A 12,870-nucleotide genomic window follows, 5' to 3' on the forward strand; every position below is an offset into this window, starting at 1 on the left:
CAGCATCTGCCCTTTTCGTCCTCTACTTCGAATGGAACAGACTCAACGCAGACATCAGGGGTGGCAGTATGACACTCAGTGTTCACTGGCAGGAGGATAAGCTTGATCCTTTTTATTTTATTTTTATTTATTAATATATCTCTTGAGCCCTAACTGTTTTTGGCTCAGTGGATAGAGCGTAGGCCTGCAGACTAAAGGGTCCCAGGTTCGATTCCGGTCAAGGGCATGTACCTTGGTTGCGAGCACATCCCCAGTGGGGAGTGTGCAGGAGGCAGCTGATCGATGTTTCTAATTCTCTATCCCTCTCCCTTCCTCTCTGTAAAAAACCAATATATATATATATACTGACTTTTCAAAGAGGAAGGGACAGGGAAAGAGAAACATCAATGATGAGAGAGAATCATTCATTGGCTGCCGTCTGCACACCCCCTATTGGGATGAAGCCCAAAACCCAGGCATGTGCCCTTGACCAGAATTGAACCTGGGACCTTTCAGTTTGCAAGCTGATGCTCTGCCAACTGAGCCAACCTGGCTAGGGCTGATTTTATTTATATATATATATTTTTTTTTTTTATTTTTTTTGAGAGTATGTTTATTAAAACTAAGGACAGTGAAACAAGGGCTTAGGGAGGGTACACCAATCCTTTGATTTTTAAAGAAGTCTAAAGAGCAATCATAAAAGGTGTTCTAGGCATTGAGATTCCGAAAGATGAGCACCCAAGTGCTTTAGCCCCAGACTAGGATTCTGCCTTTTAAATGTAGTATTTTGAAAAATAAGTAGGATAGGGTAGTTACCTCTGAGAATTACTAGAACACATTTTTTATTTTTTGAAAGATAATTGCTTGCCCCCTTTTTTTAAAAAAAATATATTTTTATTGATTTCAGTGAGGGAGGGAGAGGGAGAGAGAGAGATAGAAACATGTGCCTTGACCAGAATCAAACCTAGGATCCTTCAGTCCGCACTGACACTCTATCCACTGAGCAAAACCAACTAGGGCAATTGCTTGCCCTTTTAACCAGTAGCAGATTTTGCCAAGTGAATGATTGAAGTCATTATTTTAAAAAGTCTTTTGGGGTTCAAAATATGTTTTTGCACTATCAAACTGCTTTTTTAAAACATGTGCCAAGATGATGGGGTGTGGGGAGTTGCCTCCCAGGAGACATTTGACCTGTCTAGAGACAGTTTGGTTGTCACAACAGGAGGTGGGGGGAGTGTTACTGCATCTAGTGGGTAGAGGCCAGGATGCTGCCAAACACTACATAGGACTGCCTCGCGACACCCACCAACAGAGAACTATCATGTCCCAGTGCTAAGGCTGAGAAATCCTGTGTTAGATTGTTATGGCTTTAGAGGTGACTTGGGTTATAAGTCAGAATTGTGGAGTAATTTGTGCTTCTTAAAATTGGTTTTATTTTCTTATAGTTGAGATTGAGATGGGAGATTGGCAAGAAGTCTGGGATGAGAACACAGGATGCTATTATTATTGGAATACACAAACAAATGAAGTGACATGGGAATTACCCCAGTATCTTGCCACCCAGGTACAGGGATTACAACATTACCAACCCAGGTAGGAATACCTTGAAAAAGAAATTACCTAGAAGGAAATTTAAGTCTTTATCTTTTAATGATAATTGCCTTTTTTTTTTTCTTTTAAGTTCAGTAACAGGTACTGAAACTAATTTTGTGGTAAATACAGACATGTATAACAAGGAGAAAAATATTTCTGTTGCCAGTAGTAAAAGTGGACCAGTCATAGCCAAGCGAGAAGTTAAAAAGGTCAGTGTTACAACTTACCTCATTTACATATTTTCAAATCTAAAGATTTTTTTTTTTTGATTTTTTTTTTAGAGGAAGGGAGAGGAATAGAGAGATAGAAACATTGGTGAGAGAGGAGCATCATCCATTGGCTGCCCCCTGCATTCCCCCTACTGGGGATCAAGCTTGCTACATGGGCATGTGCCCTGACTGGGAATAGAACTGGTGACCTCTTGGTTCCAGATTGGATGCTCAACTGCTGAGCCATGCCAGCTGGGCCATATCTAAAGAATTTGAATGTTACTGTGGCACAGGTATAGAAGACTTCTGTTAATATATACTAGAGGCCCAGTGCACGAATTCGTGCAAGGGTGGGTCTGGCCGCCAATCCCCGATCGGGCCCGATCAAGGGCCAGGCCGGCTGTGGTAAGCGGCCATGGGCGATTGGGATGGTGACCCTGCCCCCAGTTGGGGTTAGGGGGCCGATTGGAAGTGGGGCCCAGCCATGGGGGGAGGGGTTGTGGGCAGTGGGCCAGCCGGCCCTGCCCCTGAATGGGGTGGGGGTGCCGGGCAGAGAGAGGGGCTGCAGGAGATTGGGGTGGGGGCAATCCGGGGCAGGATGGCCAGGGGGAGGGGCTGCGGAAAGTTGGCTGGCTGGCCCTGCCCCTATTAAGGTGGGGTGGCAATCAGGGGCAGGGCTGGCCAGGGGGGAGTGGCTGCAGGCTGATCAGGGTGGTGGAGGCCCATTGGGGGCGTGGCTGGCCAGAGGGAGGGGCTGCAGGGGGTTGGCCACCCAGCCCCACGCTCTATTGGGGTTGGGCAGGGGGTTGGCCACCCAGCCCCACGCTCTATTGGGGTTGGGGGGGGTGTAATCAGGGGTGGGCTGGCCAGGGGGAGGGGCTGGTATGGGGGAGTGGGAGGGAGCATTTGGCCAGCCACCCCGCTCTTGATCAGGGTGGAAGAGTCCAGCTGGCGGGGGGGAGGGGCTGCAAGGTTGGCCAGCCGGCCCCACCCCTTGATTGGGCCACAGTGGGTGTCATAGCGACTGGTCCTTATGGCTGTTAAGGTTACTGGCATTTTATATATATGGATATACTAGAGGCACAGTGCACCGATTCATGCATCAGTGGGGTCCCTCAGCCTGGCTTGCTGGGATTGGGCCAAAACCAGCTCTCTGACATCCCCCAAGGGGTCCCAAATTGCAAGAGGGCGCAGGCCAGGCATCCCCACTGGTATGTGAGCACCAGGCCTCCGACATCTTCCAATGGGTCTGGGGTGCGGGTGAAGCAGATTCAGGGCCAACAGTGCCCCAGCAGCAACCTAACACATAGCTGATTCCACGAGGCATAAGGATCCCTCCTCTATTGGTCAAAGTGCCTGCCCCCTGATGGTCATTGCATGTCATAGCTACCGAGTGAACGGTCGGACAGTCACTTAGGCTTTTATATAGATATTTCAGAGAGGGGAGAGAGAGAGAGGAACATCAGTGATGAGAATCATTGATCGGCTACCTTCTGCAACCCAGGCATGTGCCCTGACCAGGAATCAAACCATGACCTCCTGGTTCATAGGTCGATGCTCAACCACTGGAGCAACACCGGCCAGGCCTTCTGTTAGTATTTTACAACACAGATGTGTAATAAGATAAATCCTGTTTCTTAAAATTTTACTTAATCTGTTTCTGTTTATTATGTGGCATTTATGGGAGTTAAACAAGTTCAGTGATTCTTTTGGAGCTTTAGGGTACCATAGAGGCTCCTTGGGTCATTTTAAAAGATGTGGGAGCAGCCAATAGCCATAGCTTCAGTTCCCCTTCTTCACTTCAGAATAGTTTTATTTTGGGATTCCACATAAGTATAGTTGCCAATACAATATTGTATTCGTTTCAGATGTACAACATAGTGATTCAACAATTATACACCTTACAACATGATCAACACAATAAGTTTATTAAACATCTGTCATCGTACAAAGTTATTACAATATTATTGACTATATTCCTCATGCTGTATCTTGTATCCCTTTGACTTATTTATATTTGAGGTTTATACCTCTTATTCTCCTTTACTCCCTACACTAGCCCCCCTTGCAACTATTAGTTTGTTCTCTGTATTTCCGAATCTGTTTTTTTCTTTTAATTTCACATAAGTGAAATCAGATAGTATTTGTCCTCTGACTTATTTCACTTAGCCATCCATGTCACAAATGACAAGATTTCCTTTCTTTTTATGGCTAAGAAATATTCCATTTTATATGTATACTGCATGTTTATTCATCTATCGATAGACACCTAAATTTCTCCCATATCATTGTTACTGTAAATAATGCTGCAGTGAACATTGGAGTGCATATATCTTCTTGGATTATCATTTTTATTTTCTTCAGTTAAATACCCAGAACTAGGATTGTTGGGCTGTATGGTAGTTTGATTTTAATCTTTTGACAAGCCTCAATGCTATTTTCCATAGTGACTACTAATTTACTATGCCATCAACATGTATCAGGGTTCCCTTTTCTTTACATCCTTGCCAACACTTGATTGTTGATTTTTTTTAAAAAATAGTTTGTTTTGTTTTTTTATTTTTAGGGAGAGAGAGAAAAACATCCATGAGAGGGCAAAACATCAATTGGCTGCTTCCTGCACACCTCCTGCCTTTCAGTGCACAGGATGATGCCCCAACCAACTGAGCCACACCAGACAGGGCTTTGTTGATTTTTTGATAATAGCCATTTTTTAAAATAAAGTGATCAGTTACCTTAATTAAAACTAGTGAAATGAGCATTTCTGTAGCCTCATCAATAAGAAAAGTATGTTGTATTTTGCACAGTGTGTGAGTTGAAATTTAATTTGTCTTGAATTTTTAAATAATGGAGTAGGGGGGTGTCCAAAAATTACTTTTGGAATAATTTAATATTTGCAACTCCAGGAGGGAGGTAAAGTAAATATCCCAGTGGAGGAAATAGACACTTTAAATATAATCACACATTTCATTTTAGAAATGTTTTGCTTTCCTTTAAAACACCTTTATAGAATAAATGTGAGGTTATCTCATCATAGAGAAGAGAAAGGTGAATAGTAATACAGTCATGTGTTGAGCTGACAAAACTTTGACCTTCCTTAAATCTACTTCTGCTTCTTATTAGTTTGTTTTTTGACATAGGGAGAATGGGGGAAGGATATGTTTTGAGTTCCACCCACAACTAGGTTCTAGTTCAGGTTGCCTTCCTAAATAGCAATCTTTCCATTATGCACAGGTAAGGAAAATGATACAAACATACTAATCTGTTGGAAGTTGGTTTTCAATAATCAATGACTGAAAAATGCAGTCATTTTTTTTACATGAACAATTATATACAGGTGAGATTTATTTGAAAAGTGAAATTATTTTATTCTTTATAGGAAGTAAATGAAGGAATTCAAGCTCTCTCAAATAGTGAGGAAGAGAGAAAAGGGGTGGCAGCAGCACTGCTTGCTCCTTTATTGCCTGAGGGAATAAAAGAGGAGGAAGAGAGATGGAGAAGAAAAGTAATTTGTAAAGAAGTAGAGCCAGTCTCAGAAGTGAAAGAAACAAGTACAACAGAAGAAACAGCAGCAATAGTAAAGCCACAGGAAACTGTATTGGACAATATGGAAGACCCTTCTCAGGAGGATCTTTGCAGTGTTGTTCAATCTGGAGAAAGTGAGGAGGAGGAACAAGATACCCTTGAACTGGAGCTCGTTTTGGAAAGGAAAAAAGTAAGCTTTGAAATTTTAACTAATGTGCATTTTCTTCCCTCAGTACTATCATACTCTGGGGGTCATTGGGCATAAATTACAGCACACTTACTGGGATTTTGTTTTTCTTAATCTTCTCATCTAGGTATGTTTAAGCTTATGCAATAGAAACTTGAATTATGGAATTGTAGTTGTTTTGGTCCCTGACGATGTTTTTTTGGTAGTTGACAACCAATAAAGACTGACATTGTCCTGATTTAAGAATAGATACAGTGAATAAAATATATTTTATTTAGCTTCTTAACAAATAAGCATTGCAAATTCTTGCGATTAACTTTTTTTTAACCCAACAAAGTACAAGTTGGTGTCTGCTTATCAGCCATGGCATATCATGTTTTGATGTTAAATGGACTTTGTAAGAACAGAAGAATTATAAGGAACCTATAATTTCATGTGCTTTTCTTTAAAAGGGGAAAACACCATCTTTTCTGCCCTGATTTTCTTTGAACAGTTTCATCTACTGCTACCTTGAATGAAGGAAAATCATAACGTGTTATAACAGTAATATCTCCTTGACATTAAAAAGAGAGATTAGCAAAGTTAAGCTTTGTCTGTTTTGTACACGTATTGCAAATTTTGTCTATTAGTGGATCTCTAGAACCTATCTCCTTCAAATCTATATTTGACTATAATCATGAGTCAGCATTTATTGAGTAACAATTGAATATGGAATATGGTATGTGCCCTTAAATGTTCAATACATTTTTGGGAAAATGCAACAGGATGTGCCCTTGACTGGAATCGAACCTGGGACCCTTCAGTCTGCAGGCTGATGCTCTATCCATCGAGCCAAACTGGCCAGGGCAAGCCATGTTTTTAAGTGAAAAAAATTATGCTGCCTAACAATCTATAGGGCTAATCTCATCTCATCCATACAGTAATATGTTCATGTATACATAACTTCAAATGTAAAAGGTCTAGAATATATATGTAGATAAAGGAGAATGGATGACCTTAGGGGTATGAAACGAGAATAGAGAAAAGATGAAGGGGGTCTTTTAGAATTCTACTTTACGTTCTTCTATATTGTTGAAAAAAATGTATTAGGAAATGCTTCCTGTCCTCGAAGGATTTAAATTCAGAAAACACATGGCTACTCACAGACACTTTAATGTTACTAACAGTTAATGACACTAACTTTATTTTTATGTTCTTTGTAGGCAGAGTTGCGAGCCTTGGAGGAAGGAGATGGTAGTGTGTCAGGGTCTAGTCCATGTTCTGATATCAGCCAGCCGGCATCACAAGATGGAATGCGTAGACTTATGTCTAAAAAAGGAAAATGGAAGATGTTTGTTCGAGCTACCAGTCCAGAATCTACCAGCCGGAGTTCTAGCAAAACTGGACGGGAGACTCCAGAAAATGGAGAAACTGGTAATTCGTGCTTTACATTAAACTTTAAAGATGAAAGATGTGGAAGGAAATTCCTTCATTTCCCTTTTTTGTTCCCTCTTCCACAAAAAAGGGGACAGCACTTTACCCTTTTACAGAAATGCTGGAAGGAAGCTTCCTTCCACTTCTCTCAACCTTTTCCTGTCCACTAATGGAAGAGTTAAGATTCTGAAAGGATGGCATCTGTTCAGTTATGTATTCACTACTGATTGGAGGTTACTTCTCCCTCAGAAACAGAAAAACAAGATTGGCTCTTCTTTCTCCTTTCTTACTCTTGCCACACTAATTTTTTTTCTTTTTTGTTAATCCTCATCCGAGGATATTTTTTCCATTGATATTTAGAGAGAGTGGAAGGGAGGGGGTGACACACAGAGAGAGAAACATCAATGTGAGAGAGACCACACCTATTGGTTGCCCCCTACCACACGCCCCAACCGAACTGGGGATTGAGCCTGCAACTGAGGTATGTGCCCTTGACTGGAATCTAACCTGCAACCCTTCAGTCCTCGGGCCAACGCTTTAACCACTGAGAAAGTCGGCTAGGGACACAGTAATTCTTATCTGTATAGGACCGTGGGCTCTCCTTACTTGGTTCACTATTTCCAGTTGGTAAGCAGGGCAAATTTTGACCACTTCTAGCAAGTTTCCCAGCCTCTGGTTGGCTGTGTAGATACGTTTGATGCTGTCATTAGGACTCAGGTTATCTTCATTCACAGTAATGTAGAAGAGATCCTGCTGCATTTTCCCAATCTGTTATCAGAACTAATGCTTTTATCTCCATTTGGCCTTAATTTTGTAGTGGAAAATTAGCAATAAGATTTGACTACCAAACCTTAATAGAGTATACCTAGCAGAAGAATATACCTTATAGGTTATGGCTAAAAAAGCAACAAATGAACAAAAACAGATAAATGAAAACATCTTTGTTTGATTTTTTTTCTTTTCAATCAACAATATAGAAGAACGTAAAGTAGAATTCTAAAAGACCCCCTTCATCTTTTCTCTATTCTCGTTCCATACCCCTAAGGTCATCCATTCTCCTTTATCTACATATATATTCTAGACCTTTTACATTTGAAGTTATGTATACATGAACATATTACTGTATGGATGAGATGAGATTAGCCCTATAGATTGTTAGGCAACATAATTTTTTTCACTTAAAAACATGGCTTGCCCTGGCTGGTTTGGCTCGGTGGATAGAGCATCAGCCTGCAGACTGTGAAGGGTCCCAGGTTCGATTCCAGTCAAGGGCACATGTCTGGGTTGTGGGCTCAATCCCCAGTGTGGGGCATGCAGGAGGCAGCCGATCAATGATTCTCTCTCAACATTGATCTTTCTATCTCTCTCTCCCTCTTCCTTCCTCTCTGAAATCAATAAAAATATATTTTAAAAAAAACAAAAAAAAAAACATGGCTTGAAAATCTTTGTTTTTAACCACAAAGTGGTATGGATATCTCTTTTTATATATATATATATACTTTTATTGATTTCAGAGAGGGAGAGAGGGAGATAGAAACATCAGTGATGAGAGAGAATCATTGATAGGCTGCCTCCTGCACAAGCCCGCAACCAGACATGTGCCCCAACTGGGAATTGAAACGTGATCTCCTGGTTCAGAGGTTGGTGCTCAACCACTGAGCCACACCAGCCAAGCTGGATGTCTTTTTTACATTTAACTCTTCCCCCGTTGATGGACAGTTTTTAGAAGTTTATGTTTTTATTAATTTAAGAGAGAAACATCAGTGATGAGAGAGAATCAGTCATTGATCTGCCTCCCGTGTGCCCACACTGGGGATCAAGCCCCCAACCTGGGCATATGCCCTGGCCAGAATCAAACCTTGACCTAGTTCATAGGTTGACGCTCAACCACTGAGCCATGCCAGCCAGGCTCAAATTTGATTATTTTTTTTAAAAAGTGGTTCTCATGACTGAAAAAATTACATTTTATATGGGGATTAGTTGTTAAGCAGGTGTTTTGAAGCAAGCCTAACAAAGAGTTCATATTTGTTATTTAGTTTTTAATCCTCCGCTAAGGATATGTTTTTTATTGATTTTTAGAGATCAAGGGAGGGAGGGAGAGAGAAACATTGATGTTGCCTCCCATATACACCCCAACTGGGATCTAACCTGCAACCTTTGTGCCCTGACTAGGAATCGAACCAGCTATCTTTTGGTGTATAGATGACACTCGAACCAACTGAGCCACACTGGCCAGGGCTAAATTTTTTTTCTTTTTAATTGATTTTAGAGAGAGAAACATTGGTTTGTTGACCCACTTATTTATGCATTCATTGGTTGCTCCTTTTATGTGCTCTGACTGGGATTGAACCCCCAACCTTGGTGTATTGGTATGATGTTCTAACCAACTGATGTACCTGGCCAGGGCTTGAGTTTTTATCCTTTACTCCAAGTTGGTGGTAAACCTGTTCTTTTGGAGATTCCCGTTACTAACAGAATCAGCACCAACCAGAAGAGTAGGTTGGTCCAATACAGATTGTCTTCAGGTCTTAGCTAGTTCAGAAATGAAGTTATTAGGTAGTTTAAAATGCTGCTCTGATTTTGAAAGCCTTTTGGCCAGCAGGTGTGGCTCACTAGTTATGAACCAGGAGGTCATGGCTCAATTCCCGGTTATGGGCTCAATCTCCAGTAGGGGGCATGCAGGAGGCAGCCAATCAAAGATTCTCTCTCATCATTGATGTTTCTCTCTCTCCCTCTCCCTTCCTCTCTGAAATCAATAAAACTTTTTTAAATAAAAAGAAAGTCTTTTTTTTTTTTTTTTTTTTCAGAACTCACTTGATAACCCTCAGATATTCTGAGTTTGATATCTAGCTTTTGTAAGTAAGTGAATTTGTGGTATTCTGGAAGAGAAGATTAGAAAAGATTAATAAAGGAGAAAGGGAAAGCAGAAACTACAGAGTAATGATGTAAACAAATAGGCCCATTTTAAGAAAGGTGATTATGAGGGATAACTTTTTTTGGGTTGATAAATCGTTAGGGCTTTTTTTGTTGTTAATCCTCACCCAAGGATATTTTTCCCAATGATTTTTTTAGAGAGTGTGGAAGGGAGGGAGAGAGAGTGAAACATAGATGTAGGAGAGACGCATCAATTGGTTGCCTCCCTCACTCGCCCCAGCTGGAGCCAGGGATGGAACCTACAACCCAGGTATGTGTCCTTGACCCGGAATCAAATCCATGACCCTTCAGTGCACGGGCTGACACTCCAGGCACTGAGCCAAACTGGCCAAGGCATTAGGGCTTCTTTAACAAGAAAGAAACACGAGCAACAGAGAGAATTTGTAACCTTTTTCAGATCTCTCTTCTACAGGGGTAAGAAAATGTTTATGGGGCTCTATCAGTATTGTCCCTTAGAATTAATTTTATGTTTGTTTTTTTGTTGTGGCTTCTTTTTGCAGCAATTGGTGCTGAAAATTCAGAAAAAATAGATGAGCATTCAGACAAAGAAATGGAAGTAGAAGAATCTTCAGAGAAGAATAAAGTACAAACAGCACCTAAAGTAGAAGAAGAACAGGATTTAAAAGTATGTATACATATTCCTTAATGTAACTTGACAAATATTTTTAAATTAGCTAACCATTAAATTACTTTCTATTGGCAAGTAGTCCAAGTAATCTTTATCTCCAAATCTAAATTATTTACTTAGGTGAAAAGGTCATATTTAAGACTGAAATAAGGAATTATAAGACTGATTTTATGTAGATAAATTATCTAATAATAAATTCTTAATTACTTTCTTACAAGAAACCTCCTTTAGAAAGCAATAGCTTATCAAATACAGTGGAACCTCAGTTCTTGAGCTTAATCCATTCTGGAAGGCATCTCGAGAAGCAATCTGTTGGAAAGCCAAATCATTTTTTTCCCATTAGAGATAATATAAGTTGAGCCTGACTGGCATGGCTCAGTGGGGTCATTGAGTTAATCCATTCCAAACCCCCAAATGATTCTGTTTTAACCTTTCTTATATATAGTACATATCTGATGTACTGTTTAATCTATAAATAAACATTTATTTTCTTAAATATATCGATACCTCTATCTACTCACCTTAAATGAATCACTTTTAGCATTTGGTCCAGGGATCTCTTTCAAGTCATTATGCAGCATCTTGAACTTGTTCATATATCACTGCCTCCAAAATGGCTTGTCACTGGCTGCTTTTCCTTTATCCAAATCAACAACAGTTTTTCTACCTCTTCAGTTGTCTATGATCACACCCTTAAAAGCATTAGCACTCATGACGGCCTCTTTATGTTTTAAAATTGTGCTAATGATTAATTTGCAAGCAATAAAAGCATTCTCTCCTTTGTTGATTGTCTGAGACGCTTTTTGTCATGCTGAGTTACCAGCTTGAAAAGTTTGTAACTTTGGTTCAACAACCAAGGTATTTGTTCTGTGAACAACTTGGCCAAGAACACCCAGAGGGAGAGAGATAGAAACATCAGTGATGAGAGGGAATCATTGATTGGCTGCCTCCTGCATGCCTCCTACTGAGAATTAAGCCTGAAACCCAGGCATGTGCCCTGATGGAATCTAACTGACCTAGCACAACCCCTGAGCCACACCAGCCAGGATGTAAAGCAGCTGTGGGCAAACTACGGCCCGCGGGCCGGATTCGGCCAGTTTGAAATGAATAAAACTAAAAAAAAAAAAAAGACCGTACCCTTTTATGTAATGATGTTTACTTTGAATTTATATTAGTTCACACAAACACTCCATCCATGCTTTTGTTCCGGCCCTCCGGTCCAGTTTAAGAACCCATTGTGGCCCTCGAGTCAAAAAGTTTGCCCACCCCTGATGTAAAGGCTTCTCTAGTTTGGAAGTACTAAACAGATTAAAAGTCATAAATTTAATTTCTGCATGAACTACATGTCCTTACACAAAGGCAAATTTTCTTCCAATGTCATTTCTTTTTTTTTCTTTTTTTTTTTTCTATGACATGGGATGATTTTTTTTTAATTTCTTTATTGATTAAGTTATTACATATGTGTCCTTATCCCCACATTACCCCTTTGTCCCCCCCACTCATGCCCTCACCCCCCTGTTGTCTGTGTCCACTGGTTAGGCCTATATGCATGCATATAAGTCCTTTGGTTGATGTCATTTCTAATAGGAGAATTGGCCTATATTAAGTATGTGGCTATTTAGAGTTGGTTTGTTGGGAAAAACAGTTAGCATATTCTTTTGACTTAAAGAGTTTATCTAATTACTAGCTAGTGTACAACCATGTAGAAGGGACTGGGAGAATTAATATTTTTCAGTTTGTGACCAGTATACACAATGGATAAATGATAGTATGAACAATACCGAGAGTTACATCATTTCAGATCTGTTTTCAACTGTTGAATTCCATGTTGTGTTAGAGTAGGTACGTATTTAATGTCTCTAAACCTTCTGTCATTCTTCATTTTATTGGAGTTACGTTGCTATAAATTATAAACTTATCTTCTGCATAACTATTTGGATGCAGCTACTTGAGACCCATATTTTTAGTGTCTATAATAAATACCAGATTTTATTTAATACAGAAAATATTGCTGATTCCATTTTTATTTTAACTTTTTTTCTTTCCTGCATTACAGTTTCAGATTGGAGAACTAGCAAATACCCTGATGAGTAAATTTGAATTTTTAGGCATTAATAGACAGTCCATCTCCAACTTTCATGTGCTGCTCTTACAGACTGAGGTAATTAGCCATTTTTGGTATAGTCAGTGTTTAAATGAAATGCTACAAGTGAAGAATCTGTCTTGTTTATGTTTTAATCCTGAATTTGAATGTTTAACCTTGATGCATATTTAACTGCTAACCCAGGAAATAAAACTGTATTAGCCAAAGCAAAATATAATTATTAAGATGAGTACTGAGAGTTTGTATATAATGTCCCTAAGAACTGAACCTTTACTTTGGTTAATAACATTGCTAAACT

At 39.9% G+C, this 12,870-nt stretch overlaps 1 protein-coding gene across 1 annotated transcript in view; it reads left to right on the top strand.

Moving 5' to 3' along the window:
* Nucleotides 1-12,870, top strand: part of FNBP4 (formin binding protein 4) — a 35,740-nt gene that overhangs the window by 6,072 nt on the left and 16,798 nt on the right. Inside the window, exons 4-10 of the mRNA XM_023756530.1 lie at nucleotides 4-95; nucleotides 1,425-1,572; nucleotides 1,661-1,781; nucleotides 5,161-5,496; nucleotides 6,696-6,906; nucleotides 10,341-10,465; nucleotides 12,525-12,629. Coding sequence (XP_023612298.1) covers nucleotides 4-95; nucleotides 1,425-1,572; nucleotides 1,661-1,781; nucleotides 5,161-5,496; nucleotides 6,696-6,906; nucleotides 10,341-10,465; nucleotides 12,525-12,629 — 1,138 coding nt within the window. The remainder of the gene's footprint in view (nucleotides 1-3; nucleotides 96-1,424; nucleotides 1,573-1,660; nucleotides 1,782-5,160; nucleotides 5,497-6,695; nucleotides 6,907-10,340; nucleotides 10,466-12,524; nucleotides 12,630-12,870) is intronic.

Source organism: Myotis lucifugus, unplaced genomic scaffold (genome assembly GCF_000147115.1).
Source record: "Myotis lucifugus unplaced genomic scaffold, Myoluc2.0 scaffold_97, whole genome shotgun sequence".
In the NCBI taxonomy this organism is placed as follows: domain Eukaryota; kingdom Metazoa; phylum Chordata; class Mammalia; order Chiroptera; family Vespertilionidae; genus Myotis; species Myotis lucifugus.